Below are 26,207 nucleotides of genomic sequence, written 5' to 3'. Positions count from 1 at the left end.
TGGTCGCGCTTGGGCGAAGGGGTTTCGTCGCTCAGCACAAGCTGTGCTTTAACTGCCTGAAGCTGGGCCACATGGCAACTGTCTGCCCTTCCCAAGGCGTATGCCAATATTGCAAGGCACGGCATTACAGCCTCATCCATGATGGCGGTCGCAAGCGCAGGGCCGCGCCCGACCCAGCACCAGCTGAGGCAAAGCAGTGTCTCTTTACCTCAGACTCCAAGGACGGGATCGACGCGGCAGCTGCTTTACCGTTGTGACTAGCCGTCTTGTCCACGCTCAAGGTTCAGCTCATGGGCCCGGGGGGGCGGACAGTCACAGCAAGAGCACTCGTCGACGCTTGTTTGGAGATTTCAATCACGTCCACTGCACTTGCTCGAAAGCTTGGTGCCAGTCCCGAGCCAGCTGTCACGAGCATCACTGGCGTCAGAGGCGCTGTCTTTATGCGCTGCTACGAATGGTTGCCAAGGAATATGCTGTGAGCGTTGAGCACTGTCACGCCTGGAGCAACTCTCAGATCGTGCTTCACTGGCTTCGATCATCGGAGCCGACAAACAACTCATTGATCGACAATTACGTGGCTCACATCCAGGAGCTTCTGCCCTCCCACGTATGGAGATATGTTCCGACGGACTCTAATCCAGCAGATGTGGCGTCCTGGGGCACGGATCTGTTCACGCTTCAGCAAATGCGTGCTTGGTGGGAAGGCCCTTCTTGGCTCGCGGGCCCTCTTGACTTGTGGCCAGCCGAAAACGCAAAGTTGCCTAGCTCCCGCAACCCAGTTACCGACAGCGCCCTCCAATATTGTTGTGCTGTTCAATGCACTACGCAAAATCTGCTAGAGAAGTTCTCAGACCTTGGCCGTCTCCTACGCTTCCTTGCTCGACTGCGTCGCTGGATCCGTCGTCGGTTACGTCGAGATCCCGCTCCCTCGCCTTTCGCCCTTCTGACGACGATTGAGCTGCGCGATGCCTACCTCGCCTGCGTCCGCCTCAGCCAGCGACAATTCTTCGCGCTAGAGATTGCGAGCTTGCAAAAGGGCAGCCGTGTCCCTGCGAAAAATCCACTGCTGTCTCTAGACCCGATCTTCTCCGATGACGTCCTTCGAGTTGGAGGTCGTCTCCAACATTCTGCGCTCACCTTTGATGAGCAGCATCCGCCAATCATCGACATCCGATGCAGCCTCGCTCGGCTCATTATCCAGTGGGCTTATGCTCGTGCTCTATACGGAGGAATCAGAGTCACCAGCGCCTATGTGGCTCGCAAGGCCTGGATTGTTGGCGGGCGGCGGCGAATCAAAAGCATTCTCCAGGGATGCGTGGTCTGCGCACGACTGCAGGTGCAGCCTGCCACTCAACACATGGCACCTCTTCCGGCCGCACGGGTAACTCCTGCTCGAGCTTTCTCTCGCACTGGAGTTGACTACGCTGGCCCATTCAACATTTTGTCTGCTAAGGGCCGAGGCATCCGCACAAGCAAGGGCTACGTCGCGATCTTTGTCTGCATGACCACCAAGGATTCACACCTTGAGCTCGTTGGTGATCTCTTCACCGAGTCATTCATTGGAGCGCTCACAAGATTTTGCGCCAGGCGCGGTCGGCCCTTAGAGATCTGGAGTGATAACGCCACCTGCTTCCACGCCGCAGACCGTATAATGCGCGAGGCTCTCCAGAATGCCGAAATAAAGTGGGAGCGTGTTGCTGGCTCACTGGCTGAACAAGGCGTCACGTGACACTTCATTCCTCCACGAGCGCCCCACTTCGGCAGACTATGGGAGGCCGGTGTAAAAGCAATGAAACATCATCTCCGTCCTTGGACCGCCCAACCTCACCTACGAGGAGTTTTCCACCGTTTTGGCCAGCATCGAGGTGGTCCTCAATAGCCGCCCTCTCACTGCATTCACCAGAGGCTTAGATGATCTGGACATCCTCACCCCTGGATACTTCCTCGTCGGTGGCCCGCTAAATTCTGTGCTTGAGGCCAGTACCCCGCCCGAGAAGCTCGATCGCCTAAGCCACTGGAAGCTGGTCCGGGGAATCCGAGACCAGTTCTGGAGCCGCTGGAGCCGCGAATACTTGAACACGCTCCAACAACGACCCAAGTAGAAGGTCCCACGTCGTAATTTTCAGGTTGATGACGTCGTCGCCGTGGTAGACGCCACGCTCCTCCAGTCTAGCTGCACGTGGCCGCTTGATCGCATCATCTCGGTTCATTCCAGACCCGACAGGCTCGTTCGCGCCGCCACCATCCAGACCGCCACTGGTAAATACACTTGTCCCATCAGCAAGCTCTCTCTACTGCCCGTCCGATCGCCTAGTGCCGGCGACGCTGCCTCCAAAGACCCTGTGGCCGAATCTGACCCAGGTACGGCGGGCGGAGACTGAGATCGTTCACGGAACGAGGCGGGCGGGTTGTGCAAGATTTGTCTTGCGCGCCCATGCCCTTCGCTCCCCCTCTTTCTGCTTAAAGAAGAGGGAGCTGCTGCTCGCTTGGTCTCTGCCGGCACGAGCGAACTGATTTTTTCGAGAGGAACAAAAACGTGTGTGCACGCCTCGACCTCCTGCTTCGCTGGGGACTCTCGAACCGGACCTCCACGTCGATCTGCCTACTCTAAAGTATCTGTTACGGCTGATCTGCTGATCTTGTATTTACTCGACGTCCTAATAAAGAATAATTTAAACATAATCTTTACTCTTTAATAAAACAATTTTTTGCAAGACAAAGGCTGAGACGACATTACTTTATACCACACTTTCGATAATTACTGTTGGAAAATCTATGTGTAGAGTTAACAAAGAGTTACTCTCGTACGCATGAGTGTGGAAAGAAAAAAAATCTTGTTAACATCGTCAACTTGACCTAAAGCTACCTCAGCAAAGTGGTTTTGGATGTACTTAGCTATCAACTTTATTTACAAATTTTCTTAAAACTGCTTTGACAACGAGAAATATCATCTTTTGATGAACATACTTTTTCAATAGACGAACATTGACTCTATCCTCTAAAGAAAATATTTTAAGGGACAAGAAGGAGCTCTGTCTCCTTATCAAAAGAGACGAATGTCAAGGTGCTTATATGGTAGAAGAAAAAAATTTTCTGAAAAAAATGCTTGGCAACTCTTTTACTATAGAGCACACGATATACCCATCCGACGGATGAACGATTAAGCTTATCTAGTTACTTATCATTTTAGTTTTCATTAGATGCACACGCTATACGAAGTCATTGTCACAATAAGGACTAGTCGTGTGAATGTTTACTTCTGCCGTTAAGTACCAACAATTATATGCAAAAAACTTCAAAATCACCAAATCTGAATTGATATAGTTACTTCGTTATTTATACATCCCGTTTTTTTCACAAGGCCCTACCGTTACATTAAAATCTCAGAATTATATATTTTTTGCTTAGTATTGTAAAATAAAAAAAAATATCTCGTTACGAGACGATAATAAGTGCTCACCAACACTTGCAAGCTAATGACTGATCACTTGTCTGCCGTCCAACAGAAAAAAAAGTATAAGTAACTTTATAGATGAACTGAAAAAATCAAGGGAAACTAAGTGTCTTAAAAAATCAATAATAATTTGAGTATTGGAGCGCGGAAAAACTGTTTTTTTATATAAATGTGATGTAATTATTCTACTTTTCACAAAAGAAAAATGATTTTTCGATGGAAAGTATGAAAATCTGTACTTACCCTTCCAACTTGGCGCAATTTCCTCGTGCAAAAGTACAGCTTTTTCTATTAGGCTTACCCTTTTTTTATTTTGGAATCCAAGGCGATCATCATCGACTTTACTACGTAAAAAAGCGTAAGTGCACTTACGCTGTCTGCCTGGCGCAATTTTCACGTTTTGTGTCACTTACTCTTTTTTTTTGATTCCTGAAAAAAATTATTAACAATTTTTCCAATTTTTATTCAGTTATTACAAAATCATGGTGTAAAATATTTAATTTCTAGATATTCTATTAGACGCAGAACTGTCTGACGAATCGATTGGTATAAATATCTCATTTTCGACAAAAATGTCATTAATACCTATTTTTCTGTTGATGGATGGCAGTTCTGACATTGAGTACTTTCTCCCAATGAGAAAGCAATGCTTTACTTCCATTTTGAAGTATATTTATCTCACATCGAAAACAGTCTTCTATGGTGCTGCAAAAATTGCTGGTTTAAATTTTTTGTCGATTTTTGAGTAGATCGTGCAAATGTTTGTAACGATAAAAATTAAGCTTTTCTTTAACTTTATGTGAAAAACTATCGGCAAAAAACTCAACTATTTTAGTTGCTGACTTACGAAAAAAGTAGCTTCCAATATGCAGTTAATCAAGAACTTCGGAAAAAACCAAAAAAATTAACATTATCATAAATGAAAAGTCAAGTGGTTGTCACAGCCGAAAGCTTGGAATGATTTAAATGAAGCTGATGCTACGTAGAGTTTAGTTACGAGTTTTAGTGTCAAAGATATCTGTTAGTTTACATCATCGTGCGATCTCGCATACATAATGTTTTTTCATGATAGGAAGGCATACCTGCTTTTATTCGTAAACTATATCAGGTCTCAAATATGCAAAATAAATAGAATTTATTTGGGACATATCCTATATTACGTCTCTTTACCCCTTATAATTTTGGGACTTACACCTTATACTTGGAACATGTCTCATTGTTAGGAGAACTAGGTAAAAGTAACATCACACATATATCTATACAGAGGATTCACAGAATAAGTGTGCAGTGAACGGCAGTTGTCACAGCTTCCGTTTTTGGAACATTGTAAACTTGTATCAATACATAGTTTGACCACACGTGAATAAAATATGAAAAGAAGCCAAAAATATCTAAAACCTTCTGGTGGAGCGGGAAAAGGCGCTTGGTCAAGCTCGTGTTAACGCAAGGAGGGGAGGAGAAAAAAAGCTTGTGAGTCAAAGAAGATTGGCTGTCAAATTTGAATGAAGGAGCAAAAGTAGCTCGTATTTGCTGCGAGTGGATACGTGGCCTCACCAAACATTGTAATTGGTGAGAACAGTAGACTTTAATATTTGATGAGATTGGAGTGGTGGTGGTGGTGGTAGTCACAATGTCGGGAATGGCTTAATGTATTATTTACCTTATGCTATGGTGTTGATATTGAAAATCTAAGACGCATTTGTTGGTTTATTTTATGGAACATTTTTCGTTGTACGGAAGGGGATTATTGAAAGTTGATGTAGGGAAGGGAAAAATTTAATAACTTCTTTCTTTCTATCTAATGGCAACGTAAAATTCGTATACCTATAAAATTAATGAGATTGTTTGTTCGACAAGATGTATTATCATTTAACCTTTTTGGATTTTAATGACACTTTTAAGAAATTCAAAAACCACAAACTTTTAAACTGGCTGTGTATGTATGTCACTGATTAGTTTAAAACATTTACCACGCAAATACCCCTGACATAAGGTTTATCTTGTTGGTCACACGATTATTATCTTTAATTTTAAAAAATACAAAAAAATATTTTTTATCATGAATAAATCTCACGATTAGCTGATGAAATTTTAATTTAAATAATATTATTTTTACTTTTTCAATGATAAAACAGTAGGTAGCTTCAAAAATCTTGAAACTATTTTTCAAGTAATTAATGAAAGTTATTAATAAGCTTACCTAATAGTGCATGGAATGTATGTCATTTGATACTGCTTTAGTTTATTTTATCTGTTGGTTTGTGGTTGTGTATTTCTTTATTCATATCGAATTCTAAACACGTTATAACTGTAATACAATGAATGTAGTGCATGTAAAACATATAAAATGAGAAATAGGCTAATGATAAGAGAATCGTAGAACTATTTAATATATTTCCAACCATTTCTAATACCTTACAATCAACTTTGCACATATTAAGTACAATAAATTATGAACTATTTGATAGAAGTATCCAGAGAGAAAGAGAAAGAAACAGAGAGAGAGAGAGAGAGAGAGAGAAAGAGAGAGAGAGAGAGAGAGAGAAAGAGAGAGAAACAGACAGAGAGAGACCGAAACAATAGATGGATTTGTGCATTACATAAATAGTTGTGTTAAAAATAAAATTTTATTATGGTATTTTAGAACTATTATATCATTGAGAATACATGGAATACGTGTTACAGAAACAATTCAATAATACTATAAATTTTAAGTTTTATTCTGGTTGATAATAAATTTTAACTTTTTGATTCTTTGTTATTAGAAAAGCGGCCATGAGCTTATAAAAACATGATTTCATTGACGTTAAATGTAAAAACGTTCACGCGCCAACAAACAGCTGGCTTGCGATTTCTTACCGACACCAAAAGCAAGCGTTCGATCGATGAAATGATGTACTTTCCAACGGGTCAGTGCTTGATTCAAAGAATAGATTATAGGAAAAATAAACGTTAAGCAAAAATATGCCCAGGACACATATAAATAATTCTAAAATATTATAAATAGAGCTGAGGACTTGAAGGAGAAAAAACTTAATTGTCATAAACATTGATGGCATGATTATTACACCTGATATAGTTTTCGGTGGAGGCGAGTCTCATTCATGGTTCAACCAAACAGTGTCGTTACTTCGTTGTATACTCAAAAGTAAAGATGAGCTATCGGAAATTTGTTACGTAGGAAGGGAAAAGTTTTAAGAAATCTTTATAAAAGCGTCGAGGTCATTATGATTTTACATATATGTCCGTGAGCGCGCGGTGCCTTGGTTGGCTGCATTGTGTGATGGTACGCGGGAGACCACGGGTTCGATTCCCGGCCAGAGCGATTCTCCCGAGCAAGTACCTCTGTGAAATTCCACATGTGCTTTTTCACCACGTACTGCTCCTCATGAAGGGATGGGTGACCTTCTCGCAGCAATAATGGCTTACCACTTAGATCCTTCACTCTCGAGGTGGGCTATGTAACATCATCACCGTACCATCAAACTACAAAAGTAAATCTAATAATGTATAACCAATAATGTAATATGTAACCATTACTTGTAATATGTAACAAATATAATGTAAAAATGTGCCTTACTGTGCCAAGGCTATATGTACTTGTTTACAGTAAAGACTAAAAATAAATCACTACGTAAGTAGATGTTTATTAAAAAAAAAAAAAAAAAAAAAAAAAAACTTGTGTGTCCCCAGCCACACATTTAAAGAAGGTAGGTGTATTGAAGGAAGTTCCTTTATTTATTCTTACATTTAATACTGTATTGTGAAGATGTTACCACTTTTTTTAAATGCCAAAGTATAGAATTAAAAAAAAATTCTTAATGCTGTAATTACGTGAGTCAATACAATGGACATTCAAATCGATTTATTTCTGTGGTCCCCCAACCAGGAATGTTGAAAGATGCTCAGTATAAATAAGTGGGCAAGTCTCATATAATTAAAAACTATTGAATTTGGCATCTCAGATTTGTAAAGTACTTTTTCCCTTTAAAGTAGAGTTAAGAGTTGTACGAAGTTATAAAAAATGATGCGTCAAGTATAAAGAACTTATTGCTCATTTGTACATGGGTCATTCTATCGACAACAATCTATTTCGTGTCTCAGTTGTTTTCAACATTGTATAAGAAGATATCGATCTGAATTTTTTGTTTTTTAGATAATCAAAGATTGTTTTTCGCTGAAGGCACAACAGAATCCAGATGATTAATAAGTATTGCATGAGGTTAAGATACGAAGAAGGAGTGAATTAAGGTTTCGAGGTCATGTCTCACTCAAAACTGTATAGTTATGATAAAGCCTAGAATGAAAATATGGAGTTGTTAATTTTCTCAATGGCAAAGGATCCCCAAGTTCATGATGCAAATGACACTTTGTCGCATTTTTAAAAACCAAAAGCAATTTAATACAAGACTTTGATGCTGTCCAAGTTAAGGGACGTACTCATGACAAGTTAAAAAGTTAGAAAACGTCATGTCACTTTCTGAGAAGTTGAATCAAAATTTGAGAAGAAATACAGTAGGTTAGAAAATAGCTGTTTTTTTAACGACATAAGTGCAGAGGCAAAGTTTAATTAACATTAAATTGCGTAACAATCTCGATTTTTCGATAGATTTTTAAGAGTCCGTAGCCCTATTCTGTGACGCTTTATATCTTTGTTTAAAAATGTTTAATGTTACGACTTGGATACAACTTGCAAAACATGGATATATATATTATGTGGGTGGCTTAGAACTTGACCTTACGTTATAAGTTGCATCAGTTCCTGACAGCACTACGATGATATCGAACATGTACGGCTTTTATAACAATACATTCTGCATTGAATTATTTTTCGTACATAGGCTTCAAGTAAATCTAGCTGCTTATATCGTCTAAGCTACCTGGAAGATTTCAAATTCTTTAAAGCTCCCAATAACGTGGGACCTATATTACATAAATAAATGATCATGTATACCCCGTCACTTATCGCTTAAACTGTCATCGGATGCACACGCTATACGAAGTCGTTATCACCATAGGAATTAGTCATTTGTATATTTTAAGCTATATCATTTATCTCGTTCCAAGTGAATTTTCCTTCATGAACTTCGTTTAATTTTGATGAGGAGAAACAAGAATTTTTTTTACCTCGAAAGCAGGTTCTATTGTTATTAATTTAAAAAAATTTTTTTTTATCTTACTTATATATAAAGCAAAGTAGCTGAGACCGTTGTAATCGCTATCCACGAAAACTACTGAACCGATTTTTCTGTAACTTTGTATACCGATCCTTGACACTTCCTAGATATTTTTAGTATGTTTTTCATTTTGAAAAATTCAATAACCATAGCAATAAATAAGCTCGAAGTTTTGCGAAAATACGCCAGCTTTTCACTTTAGCTTAGTAGGATCCGCTAGGTGGTGTCGACAAAAAATGTAAGCTACCTGCAACAGAATTGAATAAGTATTGTTATAATAGGCCGGAGCGTCGCTAAAGTTTCTGCTGACATCGATCAGCAGTTCATCAAGCTGTATTGAAAATGTAGATGATCGTCGTGCAGCTGGGTAACCCGGTTACCGACGACACTCTTCTCCAATAGGCAAGTAATCTAGGTCTACTATCACGTTAAACCTCCAAGATTGACGAGTGCCACCAATAAATAATTTATTCCAACCGATGACGTCTTTAGTGGAGTACCAGGAGACGTGTCCAGCCAGAGCATATCCTGCTCTAAGCCTTCAGAGTCATATGGCCGTACAAAAATATGAGCTGGAGGCTCTATCACGATGTTCAAAATCTCGCAGAAGTCAGAATTTTTTATTTCGATAATTTACATAAAGATACGGTTGTGCACATACGCAGTATAAAAATTATCGAAAAAAATCTGACTTTTGTGAGATATCGGAAGTCGTGATAGAGCCCCTGGTGCCGTTAGAGAATTTTATACTCCAAATGTAAGCCAAGTAAAACAGCCCTGAGGGGCCATGCGCAGCCATAATGGCTTCTTTCTCAGTGATCGTGTCCCCAACGACATCCCCACATTTTCCCGACTAACGATGAGCGGTTGGTGATCCGGGGAACAACCTAAAGACGAGATATTTCTTGATCAGTGGCGTACCTCCCTCATGTACGGTCTCCGTCCACATCAGAGACTCCGAGGGTAAGAGTCAAGCTACTTGCAGCTAGCTCTCCATCATTAAAAATAATAATAAGGAATAACTGGAACTTTCACCACTGGCCTTTTTCAGAGTCAATGTAAGTATTTACGTTAACTACTTAACCTTCAATCTCATCGGTTCTTTTATGGGCCACCTAACTTTAAACTACTTTGCCAACAAACACATTTTTACTACCGTTTCTGAAAACATTATTCGTCTACTAAAAGACTATGTAAAGCCGGCCACTATTAAACCAAGTCAGTTATTAACTGGCAGACGTCACGAGCAGAGTTGTTCGTCGCAAGGCTGGGAACCCTGGTGACCAACGACCCTATATTACCCTATCGACTCTAAGCATTCAACTAGGAATCACCAATTCTCTCCAAGGTATACGCTGGGCGAACCTAACAGCTATGAAAGAAAAAAAAAACTTGAGCCAACGGGAGTCTCCAACGGGCAAGCATCACGAACCGATATCTATTATTCTCTCCACCTTAGATCACCAAAACAAAGTCTATAGAAAAAAGGTGCTTTAGACACAAACGTCTTCAACGTTAGGAAAGAGCACTACAACTAGCCCCAAAGCTTCGGACTTTGTAATTTTTATTCCGATCAGTCTGGGGCGTCAACAGCAGGCCAGAGAAGATCACCCTGAGGCAGTCACAATTGTTGTTAACTTCAGTCAAGAAAGAGTTAACTTAAGAAGCTCACCGGTCTTTTTTAGGGCCATCGGACGTCGAACTACCTTGCCAACAAATATATTAGAACTTAACAAACCCCTTCCTCTAATCTCTTCAAGAGCAAGTTGGCCTCCAAATTTCTCTTTGTTCTTTCTACTCTTATTCTCTTTTGTCTTCTAGGGAAGTGGTCCTCCCAGACCTTTCCCATGCGGGGAGGTTAGTTTTCAGTCGGTAGGCACACCGGGTGAATCCGAAACTATTACCGGATTAGCTGGGGTGTCTATGAAGATTTTCCCCTTCCCGCTCTATCAAACAAAAAAAAAAAAAAAAAAAAACTTAACAAAGTTGAAAGAAAACCCTTTTAGGGGTCACAAAAGTCGTAAGCATGCCAATAGTCGCAAAAGGGTATATTGGAACGAAAACTTTAAATGTATCTAATGAATACAATTTGAGGCGTCAAGAAATTGAAGCAGAAAATTTATCAAGACTGGAACAGCCAAAATCGCCAAATAAAGAATCTATGACGTGAGAGATCAGCTTTTTATTTTACCCTCACGGTAATCTCCTAAATCTTTCAAGATTTAAATTCAAATTTTTAAATAAGTAGAAAATGTATTTGTATTTTTCTGGCAATAAAAAATGTAGAGATTAAGCTCCAGGACTTTGATGCTCTGGTAATAAAGTTGTGAGATAAGACGAAAAAATTTTTCTCCAATATATACTTTTTGGGAGTTTAAAATTTTCGCAGCTTTAAAAAATAGCCCTTTATGTGAATTCTATGGGAGAAACTGCAAATCAACCGCTTTTTATGGCCAACTATTATTTAATGGCATAAGGAACGCACGGTACTTTTTAGCATAATTATAATTTTTTAATTTTTACAGCTTATTATTTGACCAAATAAACTGTATGGATTGCAAAGAAATATGCTTTTGATAAGAAGATTTTTGTTCTGAGAAGTGTGAGGAATAAATGTAAAATTTCCATCTGAAAACGTTTCACACTAGGGGAGACCGGGGTACCACCGTCACCTTAACATTATTGGCCCGAGGTGGCGTTATACTTGTACTATAAAATTGAAAAAAATAGCATAAAATAGAAAAGAGTAAGAACAATCATTTGCAGTATTTTAAATATTTTAAATAATTTCTCTCTTTAATAAATAAGACTCAAATTGTTAACCTATTAAAGTGACGGTCTTACCCCGGGTCGGGGTAAAACCGTCATACACCGGGGCAGGAGCAGCCTTAGAAAAAAGTAAAGTATACACTGGCTGTGGATATGTAATGGGTTATGATGAAGTGTTAGGAATAATAGAGAAAAGAAAAGTCAATTTATTTGTCTACAAAGTACTTAACCAATATTTTAACATTCGTAAAATTATGATTTTCTTAATTCAGCTATCACACTTTGATGTCGTTAGTAAGTTTTTCTTTATAGTCTAGATCTTATTATCATAATAATAATTTCAGTCAATAATTTGAGTTACATTACGTTAAACTTATCTTAATCTAAGTGACACCGACTAGATTTTTGGTTTAGAACAGAGTTTGCACAATAAAAATAAAAATAAAACATTATTAAAAATAAAAAAAACAAAATAAGTATTAAATCATTGTAATTGACCATCTCAGGGATGGAGTGTAACCACTGGGACAGAGTTTAGGTCAATAGAGCTTGAAAAAAATGTCATTTTATTGGAAGAAGTATTTTTCAGATGTGCAGAGAACATAGACTGTAAATCCTGTGCCTTGAACGGTTGTGAATTAACTTGTCTAATAGATGTGTTATCACACAGAGGAATAACATCAGCAAGTGGCTGACAATTAACTCGAGGAGCATACTCTTGCTTGCTCTGTCTCACTACTCGTACTTTCTTTGTTACAATTCAGTAGATTTTGTCGTGGGCTTTTTTTTTACCCACAGACTCTATCTTAATTTTTTTTGCATTTTCATTATTAAGTTTGTCTATATAATCTTCATTTGTAACAATAGTAGCTTCCTCTTTTCGCCTTTTTTTAGTTTTTGTGATCAAATGATTTGAATTCTTTGCTGTGGAAGTAGCCAACGAAGAAGCACATACACCGTGGCTCGTAGTATGTGATGCAAGAGCAGCTTCTTGGGCAACTCCATTTATGAATTCGTCACCTTTGAGCTCTGAAGAATCCAGTATTGACTTCTATAACGAGTCGAGCAGAAATATTAAAAAATTCAGTTCCACGGTTCACTTTTATAAATGCATGTCTAATACTTACCAAATAATTTATGAGTGGCTTAGAATTTTCTAATAAATGTATAAGATTTTTTTATTTCTCCAGCTGCAGGTAAAGAACCGCCTTCTACGTTAGTAGGCGATACGTTTGAGACATATTTAAGCGCCAGCATCTGGCACTCACTCAACTTTTCAGAATTTGTGTTTGCGGGTTGCATATCTGTTATTTGCTGAAAAATTTGGCAAGACTCTGAGTTACTGTTGCTTGTTGCTGAAGAATCGTGGTTAAATTAAGATCATAATACCACTGTCAACTCAAGTTTTTCACAATAAAGTTACGTACCTGTTGTATCAAAGCTCGTGGAGCTTGAAATTTGACGATCAAACGCATCAGCAAAAACATTTCGATGGAATGAGTGAATGCCTGTTTATGTTTTTAAACCATTTATAGCCGTTTTATCTTTTGCAGCTCGAGTCCATGATTTACCAAACAAAGAAAAAATACGTTTCATTTCAACTCTTCTATTGTGACCTTCCCTTTAAAATTTTGTTATTTCCTCAGAATAAAAGTGACTCAAAGGCTTTAAAAATGCGACATCTAAAGGTAGAATCCTATGTGTGCAGTGTGGTGAAAAACTTGAGATGATCACTCCATGCTCTTTACCTAATTGAGCAACTTGTAAATTTTTCATGTGAGATGAATGACCATCCAATAGCAACAGCACAGGATTGGATAGTGAGGCCTTTGAGAATTCAATAAACTTTAAGAATCACTTTGTAAAAAGATCTGTTTGCATCCAACTAGACTTATGAAACTCGGCCCATGCATTGACAGGCCAACCCTCTAAGAATTCTTCATTTCTCTTCACTCTTAGAAAAATAAGCATTGGAGGCATGAATGACCCTACTGCAGACATGCACAGTTCTGCCGTTACAGTCTCACCACATTCAGCAGCAACTAGACCAGCAACCTGTTTTCTTTCCTTCAGAGCAATAATTTTAGGGGTACACTTTGGAATCACTTAGAATCCAGTTTCATGGACATTCCATATGTTTTCTGGCCTGATAGCATATGTATTAATGATAGAATCTAATAAATCAAAAAAAATTTTGACCTCAATTTCATTAAAGCCATTGGCTCTAGCTGCTGAGGTTGACTCTGTCTTCCTGATAGACAGTCCGTGTCTTTTAGTAAAACTACTCAACCAATTTTCGCCAACCAGCCCTGAAAAATGAAAAATTTAAGTACAGAGATGAAATAAAATCTTAGGCATACAAGATGCTTATATGAACCTGTTTTTTTGCTCAGTCTATGTGAAATTCCTAATTTTTCAGCAAAATCAAAAGCCAATTTTCTCAATTCTTTTTCAGTAAGCCCCATGAGTCGACTTTCTATATCTAAAACATGCTCAAGCAAAATTTTTTCTTGTTCGTCAGTAAAAGTTCAAGCGAATCCAGATTCTAAAAAAAATCATTATAAATAGGTATAATGACCATTTTAATAACTATCATGATATAAAATTGTATAATAAACTGACTTGAGTCTTCTTTGCCATTACTCTTCTCTTGGAATTTTTGTTGTATAGTCGTCCGTGGAATGATATTGGTAGCTGCCGTACTTTTAATAGATTTTCCGGATTGAAACTCTCGTAAACCCAAGTCCAGGTCTCCCGGCGTCCAGGTACACCGATTACTTTTTTTTTGGTAACTTCAAACCATTTTTATCACAGTCACGTTCACTTAAAATACTCATGTACCTACCTACTTACTCTAATTTGTGCTGTCACCGGTCATATTATAATAAAGAACAAGAATAAAGCCTTATTTTAGTATTTAATACTGTTTTTGGGATCACCTGCTCTTAGCATATTTGCTGAAGTTGTAAGGTTGAAGCTTCAAAAATGTATGCAATGATTAGGTTATAACTAGCAGCCCCCCGTCTCGGCTTCGCCCGAGACTTACTAAATAAAACACCGTAGTGTGTTGACATGTAATGTGAAACATTTTTAGTGAGAAAATTTTACACATATTCCCGATACATCTCAGAACAAAAATCTTCTTATTAAAAACATATTTTTTCGGAATCCATACAGTTAATTTGGTCAAATAATAAGGTGTAAAAATACAAAAAAATAATTATGCTGAAAAGTACCGTGCGTTCTTTATGCCATAAAATAATTGATGGCTATAAGAAGTTGTTGATTTACAGTTTTTTCTGTGTAATTCACGAAAAGGGCTATTTTTTAAAGCTGTTAAGATTTTAAACCCCCAAAAAATGTATATTAAAAAAAAATTTTTTTTTCTCATATCTCACAATTTTATTACCAGAGCAACAAAGTCCTGGACCTAAAACCCAACATTTTTTTTGCCATAAAAACAGAAAAACATTTTCTACTTATTTAAAAATCTAGAGTAGGATCTTTAAAGATTTCAGAGATTGATGTGAGGGTACAATGAAAAGCTGATCTCTCACGTAATGGACTCTTAAGTTGTCGTTTTTGACGCTGCTGTTTCAATCTCGATAAATTTTCTGCGTCAGTTTCTTGACGCCTCAAATTGTATTCATTAGATACATTTGAAGTTTTCTTTCCAATATACCCTTTTGCGACTATTGGCATGCTTACGACTTTTATGACCCCTAAAGGCTATTTTCAGTCAACTTTGTTAATTTTAATACATTTTTTGGCAAAGTAGTTCGACGTCCGATGGCCCTAAAAAAGACCGGTGAGCTTCTTAAGTTAACTCTTTCTTGACTGCAGTTAACAGCAATTGTGACTGCCTGGATACCTCAGGGTGATCTTCTCTGGCTTACTGTTGAAGACCCAGACTGATTGGGAGAAAAATTACAAAGTCCGAAGCTTTGGGGCTAGTTTTAGTGCTCTTTCCCAACGTCTCCCGGTATAACGTCCAAGACGTTGGTGTCTAAAGCACCTTTTTTTATTTGCAGATTCAGTTGTTTTGGTGATCTTAGATAGAGAAATTGGTTAGTGATACTTGTCCAGTGGAGGCTGTCCCGTTGGCTCAAGTTTTTTTTCCTACATAGCTGTTATAGGTTTGCCCAACGCAGACATTGGAGAGGATCAGTGATTCCTGGTTGAATGCTTAGAGTCGAGAGGATAGTATAGGGTCGTTGGTCACCAGGTTTTCCAGCCTTGCGAAGAATAACTCCGCAGGTGACGTCTGCCAGTGAATAGCTGACTTGGTTTAATAGTGCCCGTCTTTAGTTAATATAGTCTTTTAGTCGACGAATCGCTTCCGGAAATGGTAATAAAAATGTATTTTTTGGCAAGGTAGATTACATTTAGGTGGCCCCTAAAAAGAACCGATGAAATTGATGGTTAAGTAGGGAACGTACATACTTATAATGGCCCTTAAAAGCGCCAGTGGTGAATCTTCCAGGCTATTCTTTATTATTATTCCTGATGATGAAGAGCTGGCTGCGGGTTGCTTGATTCTTACCCTGGGAGTCTTGATGTACGGAGACTGTGATGGAGGGAGGTACGCCGCTGACCAAAGAATATCTCGCCTCGGGTCGTTCCCCGGATAACCAACTGCTCATCTTTAGACGGGGCTATGTGGGTAAGCGCGTTGGGGACGCGACGACCAAGAAGGTAGCCGTTGTGGCTTCCCGTGCCCCTCAGAGCTGTTTTCCCTTGCTTACATTTGTAGCCACAATTCTCTAACTGCACCGGGTGGGATGGTGGGACTGCCACGCAACTCTAAAGAGTTGTTGCAGATTGTGCTCTGGCTAGATATGTCTCCTGGTATTTTGGCAGACAGCATAGGTTGAAATTAATTTTTTTTTTTTTCATCGCACTCGTCGAGATTCAAGGTGAAGGGACACTTAGGTCCCTTCCCCTTAGAGAAGAGGGTTGTCCGTAACCGGGATACCCAGCTGCAAGACTATCACCAGCATTCTCTGTTCAACTTGATGAGCTGCCGAAGCTCGAGTGTACAACCATCGATACGCTCCGGCCTATTATAACCACACTTATTTAATTATGTTGCAGGTATCTTCAATTTTATGTCGATGCCACCTATCGGATTTTACTGAACTGAAGTGAAAAGCTGGCGTATTTTTGCAAAACTTTGAGCTCATTTATTGCTATTGTTATTAAATTTTTTAAGATAAAAACTATACTAAAACCATCTAGGAAGTATCATGAATCAGTGTGCAAAATTTCAGCAAAATCGGTTCAGTAGTTTTCGCGGTTAGCGATTACAACGGTTTTAGCGACTTTGCTTTATATATTAGTAAGATAAGTATACCTACCTACAATAAAAGAGGTTAGATTAGCTCGGATACGACGACAGTGGCGTCGTGACGATGTGCGCTTGGGCTGCTCGTGCCCTGGCATGAGTGACGATGGTACCTCGAAAATGAACTTTTCATATTATTTAAATAACTTATTTTGTCGTGATCCAAATGCTAGTGAATCAAATATTAAAGTGAAGGTCTCAGATTAATCAACACGATACACTTAAATTTATTGCATCAGTTTGCACAACTTAGCTGTTTTCATCGACTCAAAACCTGAAGCCAATGATTTTTTTTACTTAAAAATTGAAAAAATTTCTGGAAAGATTCTACAGGCCATTTAATTATAATTTCTTTTGGAAAAAAATCGCATGTTTTGCACTAATACAAGAAAAAAAAATTGGCTTATAATATCACTTATTTATTTTAAAAATAAGGGTGGCCGATCGACCCACGAGACGTAATTACCCCAGTCTCCCCTTGATGTCAACACACTACGGTGTTCCGGTTAGTAAGTCTCGGGCGAAGCCAAGACGGGGGGCTGCTAGTAACATATATAATCAAATTATTGATGAAGACATTTCCAAAATTTAATATTTTCCCAAATTTATTGGGCACTTAGCATCCTTTTAAAGTCAATCTATTCATTTGCTTCGTAATTTGTTTATTCGTTTTTTTACATGTACAACGTTAATTATAACACTTGTCATTTAATTATTTATTACTTTCTATCTTGAAAAAAAAAGACTTACGACAAGGCGATCAATAGTAACAGACACAACACTTGCAAGCTAAATACGCCTGACATGTAGTTTATCTATCGAACGAGAAAGTAATGTTTTATTTCTATTCTCACGCGCGATCAACCGCATCAAAAACAGACAACGATGAAGATGATCTGATTAGAAATCATTTTTCATTATTTACATTTAAGAAGCTCGCATATTTTTTCAAATTCAAGAGGCGTAAATAAACATTTTTCGGTTGAGCCAGAGCACTAGAGCATAGTCTGAAGATCAACTCTCAAAGCTTTTGAGGGTACAATTTAGGAGTGTTTAAGAGGATCGACATGAATAGGAATCTTTCAGCCTTTATAAATTATATTATTTCATCGCTGCAAAATGAAAAATAAAATGAGCTTTAAATGCCCAGGAACTCAGCCACAAGTTTGATTGACGAAAGTCCCTGTGAGATTATGTCATTTTTGCGAGCTTTTATAACTAAATACATACCTTCAAAGTCTCTTAAAATTTTTTGGGTACGTCTTTGCATAAACTCGTGGCAATAAATGCAAAAATCAAAGCCATCGTCATTTTTTAGATTGAGAATTAAAGTGTGTTCAAACAGATGTAATAACATCTTATTAGTGATGGTTTCTTCGATGGCCATAGCTGCAACGAGGAAGTTTCCCCCACGTTTGATACAGCCAGATTTGTAAGATACAACAACAGTGGAGTCTAACTACTTCCAGAAGCAACTGCTTCTCGAACTACCACAGGAAAAATTGGTTTGCACTCTAATATACGCTCCAAATGTATTCTATTACAACGCTACATGTAGAATCAGCTTTAAGGTAAAGCTGCTGCTGATGTTGTTGTTCTTCCTCATAATTTTACCACAATATTGTGTTTAAACCATATTAAAACTGAAGTTATCAATGTATATAAATTCAGAAAAAGTCTTAATAAAACTTTGAAGGATTCATACGCAAATACTCCTTCATAGTGGGCTTATTCAAAATAATACGCATTTCTGTCATTAATTCAGTGCATATGAGTTTCGTATTAATTAAACAAAGAATAAGATTAATACGTATCATTAATACACTGCGTGCAAGTAGATTTGCCGAATTAAAAACTTTCACTGTGTATGCTAATATAATACCGTCATTCTTATACACAGTCGCATACGTCTGGATGCTACAGCTCTTATAATTAGCATTCACAAGCTTGACATTATTAACGATAATTTATTTTATTTACATAAATATCCCAAGTGTTACATAAAAACTCACGTAGAAATTAAAGTAAAATTTTTTGTACCTATGGATTCTAATAAAATGTATGTGTTAGATTGTTTTTTTCCGACTCTAGACGTCTTCCATCATGTCTAAGCATTTCTCGTGTCTGTTGAAAAAAAAAAACAGATTTTTTACTGATATGCAATTGTAACTAAACAAGGCAACAGCAAAAATTTCTTAGGTTTTTATGAGCCTCTCAAAAACTACCATCTTACAATGTATAATTTAAACTTTACAATCTGAAATCAATTCAGATTTCTAACTAACAATAGCAAAGACAAACTCATAAACTGTAGCTTACAAATGTATTGGAAGAAATAGTAGAAGTCCATCGATTGACGTAGTTCTCATTAAGAACAAAATCACCATCAAAAGTCACTGATTAAGTCCTTAAAATCGCACACAACTTTAAAATTATAATGATAATTTGAAACTTTTAATTCTAACTAAAAATTGTATTATCTTAGAGTTAACAGTAAGTCAAATTTGTCTATTATCTAACAATAATTGTAATATTGTATCATAAGTAATACCCACTGGTGCAAATAGAATTAGAACGGATTTCATAACACGTAGGTATGTCTACCTGTCTTTACTAAATGCTCTTTTTCAATAAACCATCTGCAACAAATTCTTTCTATTGTAAACATATCGACGTACTGCATATGCAAGATCAATTTATAGTTTGAACACTTGTAAATAAAATATTAGAAGAGGCCAAAAATATCGAAAAGTTGCTGGTGTAAGGTAAAGTACCCTCTATTCGGACATATAATTTTAGGTAATCCACTATTTCTAAATTCACAAAGAAATTAGAGGGAAAAGGCACTTGGTCGAGCTTGCGTTAACCAAAAAAGGGCGGGGAAAAAAATTCGTCAGTCCAAGTAGATTGGCTGTCGAGTTTGGAGAGTAGGAGCAAAAGTAGCTCGTATTTGCTGCGAGTGGATACGTGGCCTCACCAAACATTGTAATCGATAGGAGTAGTGGGTCCTTTCAGTGTTCTATTAGTTTGGTGTGGTAGTGGTGTTGGTAGTCACAATGTCAGCAATGGCTCAATGTATTATTCATTTTATACTGCAGTATACGTATTAAGAGTCTCTGACGCATGTGTTGGTTTATTTTAAGGAACGTTTGTCGTTGCCCGCAGAAAATTATATAAAAGTTTAAGCGCAAATGGAAAATTTCGATGGTTTTTTTTTTTTATTTTGTTAAAAAGAGTTTTAAAAAGTGGCCAATATAGATAGGTCTTACATTTTCATTTATGACTTGTACTCCTCAAATATACAATTCAGCTTAAAAATCACAAAATTATTATCTCTTTCTGGAAAAAATGCATTACCATTATGGTTTTTGATTGTACATAAATAATAAGCTTATATACATGTAGCACTGTAAAAGTGACCAGAACTATTTAAATAAAGTATACTCTTTATCATAGAGATTGTGTCTTAAAACATTTTTTTTTCAAAATCTTTATCTTAGAAAAAGTTAAAAAAGTTCCTCACAAATACTTCGATTACATGTAACTTTTAATATCATTTATATTTTCGATCAGATTGACGAAATAACAGAAATTAGCTGTGATATTTTGTAAAGTAGTAAGTAGTAAGTAGACAGTAAAAGATTCTAATACACTTATCTAACAATACATGCAAAATGCGTAACTAGACCATTTTGGTTCTATCTGTTTGTTGCTTTGTTGATATATAATTCTTATACCCCCAATTAAATGTTTATTACTTGAAAATTGAGTGGTAGCTAGTGAAACTCTTGATTCTGATTTTTTGATGTTCTTATTCTAAATGTTTCAAAAAGTATTGTAAGTGCTTATAAGCTATTTCCAAAAAAACTACAGTATTTTTTACAAAAGAGAAAGGTAGATTTATTTAATCGAATATTCATACAAGGTGATTGATAAAATTACTACTTTAGTACAGCTTTAGAACATAACCTACAACTGATGCTTAAAATAAAGTTTCAGTTTTTGCAATTACTATTATAGAAGTATCGGCGATCTAAGGAAGAAAATTATGTACGATAGTCTAAAAAACAATTTTTCTTTTGATTTTAACTAGAAGGTAACGAAATCTATTGTAGTTATAATAATATATATGTATATATATATATATACTTCTCTAATGCGAGTAACATCGATTATTTCACTCAATTACAAAAGTTGAAGAACTCACAATTACCGACGATGTTTTTTTTTTTTTATTAATTCAATCGTGTTAAACCTAAAATTGTGTTACTGTGTTTCAAAACTATAAAATTATTGAGAGAACATAATATGTTCAAAACTTCTCAATAATATAGTCGATTGCGTCAATGCAACTCTGTACACAGTCAAAGAAAAAAATTAATGTTTTTACCCAACAAAAATTTCTTAATAAACGTTTTATCGCAACAAAAAATGTTTTTTTTTACAATTTTAATCAGCATGTGTCACGTATTATATGCAGGTGTTTTAGTACTCGTTTTTAGATTGTTGTTAATATCAAATTTCGATTTTTGTTGTTTTTTGCCAGAGAAATGCCCTCGTATTTGTCGAACATGGCAACGCTAACGTTAAATATCAAAACTCATACACACCTACAGTTCGGTAGCTTATAATTTCTAATATAAACCCAAAAAAGTGCGTTCGATCAATAAAATGATGTACTTACCAACGGCATAAGGCCTGAGTCACAGGGCAGATAAGAGGAGAGACAAGGGTAAAACAAAAACACCTGCAGGACACGCACCGATAAGTGTCACTATATTATGAGCAGAGCTGCGTTGCAGGAGGTGGTAAAAGTGAATTGTCATTCTCTTTAAACGCGACAGTACTGACACATGATATTTAAGGGGGTCGAGTATTTTTCCTCGATCCAACAGCGTAGCTACTTTGTCGTATGCCAGAAAATACAGATAAGCTATTGATAACTGAGGGAGTGGAAAGGGAATAGCTTAGGAAAAATCGTAAAAGCGTTGGGGCTGCTATAATTATATGTCTTTAATCGCAGTTGCGCAGGAGATGGGTTTGTTGAGTGAGGGTCTAATGCATTAACGTACAAAGTAAAGGCTTATTTCGGTATTTATTACTGTTTCTGGGACCGCCTGCTTGGCAGATTTTCTAAACTTTTAAGATTATAGTTTGGAAAACGTATGTAATAATGAGGTTGAAATAAACACATGGCGAAAAATGGTGTTAAAAAAAGTATTAGAACCGTACTTAAAACCATCATATTTTTCAGGAAAGCTTATACATACTCACCTGATAATGGAAATTATTACGTTTGAAGTAATTTTAATTATATTTCAAGCAATTCTTATTATGTAGCAGCCATAAAAAAGTTATTACGCGGCATAATCAAAATGATCATGCCCAACATAGTGAAGAATGTGATAGTTTGATTTTCGTTATTCAACACAGCAAACTTTATTGTGATCGTTAAAAAATGTCTCACATTCAAAAGTAGAATATGCGATGTGACATAGTTGAATTTCTTATTTTACTGAATTGCTAGGAACGTTAATACTTACGATTATTAAAAGAAACAAAAAAATTTTAAGGAAAAGAGTAATTTAGTGCGGCTGGAATGTAAATAAAATCTGCTCCCATTAATGTGTAAATTTGTTTTTTTGTTGTTTTATATTGCTTAAATAATAATTTTTAAATACTCATTTGAAGATACATTGTCTTTGACGATTAAAGTTTCACGTAGAAGAGTATTCACGTACAAAAATTTGTATTGATTGACAGAAAAAAAGTAGAGCTTAACAAATTGATTAAGTTTAAGATATTGATTATGTATGAAGAAACGTTTTTAAACGTGACATCAACTCCCTTATAATATGTTAACTTACAAGAAATATCAAAGTAATACTAAAGTGAAACATAAAAATGACTCAAGCTAAAACTCAATTTTTATTTTTCTTCAGTACGAATAGTAAGACTTGTTTATAAGAAAAAGATCTTAGTAATAACTAGCACAACGCCCAGAATCACCTTATACCAAGTATATAATGTTCAATAATGACTAAATGATGAGACAGAGTCTCATTTTACTTAAGATTACAACTAACAACTCACCGCATGGACATAAAAACAAATTTAGACAACTTTTTTAATAAACAAAAAACAATGTAGCTGTCGAAAAGTATACTAGAACTAGATAGAAAGATAACGTGACATGAGAGAGATATTTAAAGTTCTTACTCAAAAGTGATACACTAAATCAGAAGCGATCAGAACTTATTTTTAAAATAAATAAAATTTAGTTTCATACCAGAAATTATAATACAAGACAAAAAGTACATAAGTTATTCGATAAAAAATAGAATATCAAGAAAAAACTTTTAATATCACAGACGCTTACAAGATAATAGCAATTATCATAACAACATCAGTGTATGTGAGAACCCGAGATGAACACACACAAACTCTTTTATCAGTTTGTTGATTTTTTAAATTTTGATTTTTAAAACAAGGAAAAAAAAATTTTGGAATTGAGTTTTCAAATTTAATTGCGACATACAAAGAATGAACCATGTTAAAGAGGTCATAGAGGCCAATTACGTATAATAAAATACTTTTACAAAAATAAAAGACTTTTACAAATTGTATACAACACAGTAGTTTATATCAAAGTCTAGTTTTAAGTATTAAAAAAAAATTAAATAAAAATATTATTATTTAAACGAGAGCAAAACAAACAGACTATAGTAGCTGAATAAAGAAATGTATGGTTCTAAGATACTAAAATATTTAAAAACAAGTACAGATATTTTTCAAATTTCATCTAACAATCCAATTGACGAATTCCAGTGAGTTATAATTTAAATATACAAAAATAGTCTTATTTTTAAAAGATTACCATATTTTTCAGTCACACTCACCAACCCGAAACGTTTTAAACTACATTAGTTTCTCAAATCACATAGACAAAATCATATTAGACTAATGGTGTTGCTTATGAATGCTCTTTCTTACAAAAGTCTTAAGAAATTAATCAAACAGCCTTAAACTAACGTACCCTACGCCGTCCTTAGCCCATCCTTATAGTACCTTCATTCCGCACTCGATCACACGACGACGCTGTTTACATCCAAGCCTCCGAGATTACTAACGCTCTTTCTACCATGAATCTTGCGGACTTTACATACCACTTTTAAATCCATGCTTCATGACACCCTATTTCAGCGTGTTCCACACGAGTGGAAAGAGTGTGTGTATTGAGAGGGCATAGTAATTACGCAGCACATCACTGAAGGCCCTGTGCTTTGCCACTTGGCGGCGCAGGCAGCTTGGTGATAAGGTTCTACCATTTAATCATTCTTATTACCACCATTCCGTCCCTCAGTAGCTATTTATACTGCACTTTCTGTATTTCCATAAACTCTGTCAAGCGTCATCCACTTTCTCCTTCCCTTTATTTCCGACTTTCGTTCCAACTCACCAAACGTCATTACTAGCAGTATTCACCAACTTTGTCACGCGTCATTTCCAATCTCATAAGCACCTGTCCCACGCCTCTTTCTCTTTTTTTGACCTTTCCACCACCCTTTTCATCTCATCTTATTAGCCTCTAATTCTTTCTTAATCTTTTACCCAGCCCCTCTTTTTTAACTTATATTTTAGTATTATATTAGCCTTTCTTGTTTACATTTGCCTTATCATTACTGTTCTGGCATTTTCAATTTTATTTGTCAACTTTGTTTTAATTTTTGTACTCTTAGCATTAGATCTAAGTATTTTCATACAACCGTTAATCTTAAGCTTTAGTTATAAGTTTTCCACCAATTATGTACCAGATGAGGATCTTCCCCAAGGCATGCTAAAATTCTAAAGACTCTAAACACTCTGCCCTGCTTGCTGTTGCTCTCTAAACTTCCGCCCACTGTCTCTCTCTCCCTCTCTCTCTCTCCCTCTCTGGTCTATTCGAATAAGCTGCTCTCCCTCTCTTGCTCTTAATTCTGCTATCTACTCTCATACACAACAAAACGCGCGAATAATGGTGGCACTTCCAAGCATGCACCTCGTGGTCTCTCATTCACCTCGTCGAAGCGGATCGTCCGTCCCACGGCTTCGCCTTTTTTCTTACCCTCTTTCTCTGATCTGAGCTGCTTCCGTAGTCCTCTACCTGGAGACCTCGTCATCCTGGGAGAACACAGCAGCTGCTAGACTTTTGCTCACACTTCTCTCTCTTCTCTCAACATTCTACGCACCTTCTCGACAACTCTTTCTCTCAACTCTTGCCACAAGAACGCGTAAACCGCCAAAACTCACGCTGCTCGCACCCAGGCGTATACAGCTCAAGAGTCTACTCTAGACTGACTCGCGATTTTTCGCTTAAGCAATGGCCATATCGTTGCTGCTGCTGCTGCCACTTACTTATCTCCTCTTGCAGTCACTCTCGTCATAGCAGGTGCTGTGTGTCCCGATAGTCGCGTTCGCATTCTCTTGTCCTTTCCTGCTGGTGCTGCTGTGTTTTTGTATCTCAGTCTCAGCTCGTTGTCTGTTGGTAATGTTGGCATCCCAAAATCTTTATAAAAGCGTAGGGGTCATTATGATTATAAACTTTTTTTTTTTTTAATATTAAAGTGCTCTACGTCCGGCTCCTTTGTTAAGGGCACTACTATAGGCACTTAGAACTTGGGAGAGGGACAAAGAAAGGGATGGGAGGCCTCCCATTACAGGAGGGGAGTAGGAGGAAGTGAGGCAATCATGCTGCAAGGAAGTCGCCTAAGCCCTTCTCGAGGAGCATTGCGTGGTGAAAAAGAACGTGTGAAAAATCACAGAGGTACTTGCCCGAAAGTCGCACTGGCCGGGAATCGAACCACGGTCTTCCGCGTGTTAATCCACGACCTAACCGACTGAGCCACCGCGCGCTCCCGTCCATATATATAGCTCCCCAAAAACCAACAAATTTGAAGAAGCTTTGACTTTCAGCTCCTTGTACGTACGTTGCATCAGCGAAAGCATTTCGAGAAGAATCGGACTCATCTTCCGAGATGTTAGCGCTTAACAGTGCAAGTGATCGTGCAAGTGCCAGTGCAAGTGCCAGTGCAAGTGACACAAGTGCACAGCTTCCCTCAATGTCAGCCCTGACACATAGCCGGCCAGTGGACCAGCAATCCCTCGAGCTTGGTAGCCGAGATCCCCGCGTCAACCGACGCAGCCTCCAGCGAAAGCGCAGCCCGCTCTCTCGGGCCACAACAATACCGCCCGAAATCGCCAAGGAACTCGCGAGCCAAAAAGAATGGATCGAGTACTTGGAGAAAATAGTGAGTGAGTACTCAGTTCAGCTGGAAAATTCCATCCAGCTAATTAATTCTTTAAAACTCTCTAACGAGGAGAAAAACGCGACTATTGTAGCACTCTCTGCAAAGTCACCCTGCACAGAGAAAACCCCGCTACCAAAAGGCCCGGGTCTTGTTGTACCGTCACCTCTAAATCATGA

The 26,207-nt window shown here is 37.4% G+C and overlaps 1 protein-coding gene across 1 annotated transcript; it reads left to right on the top strand.

Annotated features, from left to right (window-relative positions):
- Positions 1–454: 454 nt before the first annotated feature.
- Positions 455–26,207, top strand: LOC149375212 (uncharacterized). Its single transcript, XM_089590001.1, has 5 exons — positions 455–1,725; positions 1,859–2,024; positions 2,127–2,361; positions 25,697–26,035; positions 26,101–26,207. The coding sequence occupies exons 1-5, from the start codon at positions 455–457 to the stop codon at positions 26,205–26,207; spliced, it is 2,118 nt and encodes a 705-aa protein (XP_089446127.1).

This window comes from Copidosoma floridanum, unplaced genomic scaffold (genome assembly GCF_036245765.1).
Source record: "Copidosoma floridanum isolate Cflo_tuat_1 unplaced genomic scaffold, Cflo_Japanese_pri ptg000011l, whole genome shotgun sequence".
Classification (NCBI taxonomy): Eukaryota; Metazoa; Arthropoda; class Insecta; order Hymenoptera; family Encyrtidae; genus Copidosoma; species Copidosoma floridanum.
This window is presented reverse-complemented; position numbering and strand designations above follow the sequence as displayed.

Excerpts from the sequence above, each read along its gene's own strand:
- LOC149375212 (XM_089590001.1), top strand. The coding sequence starts at position 455 with ATGGTTGCCAAGGAATATGCTGTGAGCGTTGAGCACTGTCACGCCTGG. Across the intron at positions 1,726-1,858 it reads CTGGCTGAACAAGGCGTCAC|CATCGAGGTGGTCCTCAATA; the intron begins GTGACACTTCAT and ends CGTTTTGGCCAG. Across the intron at positions 2,362-25,696 it reads TGTGGCCGAATCTGACCCAG|CTCCTTGTACGTACGTTGCA; the intron begins GTACGGCGGGCG and ends TTTGACTTTCAG.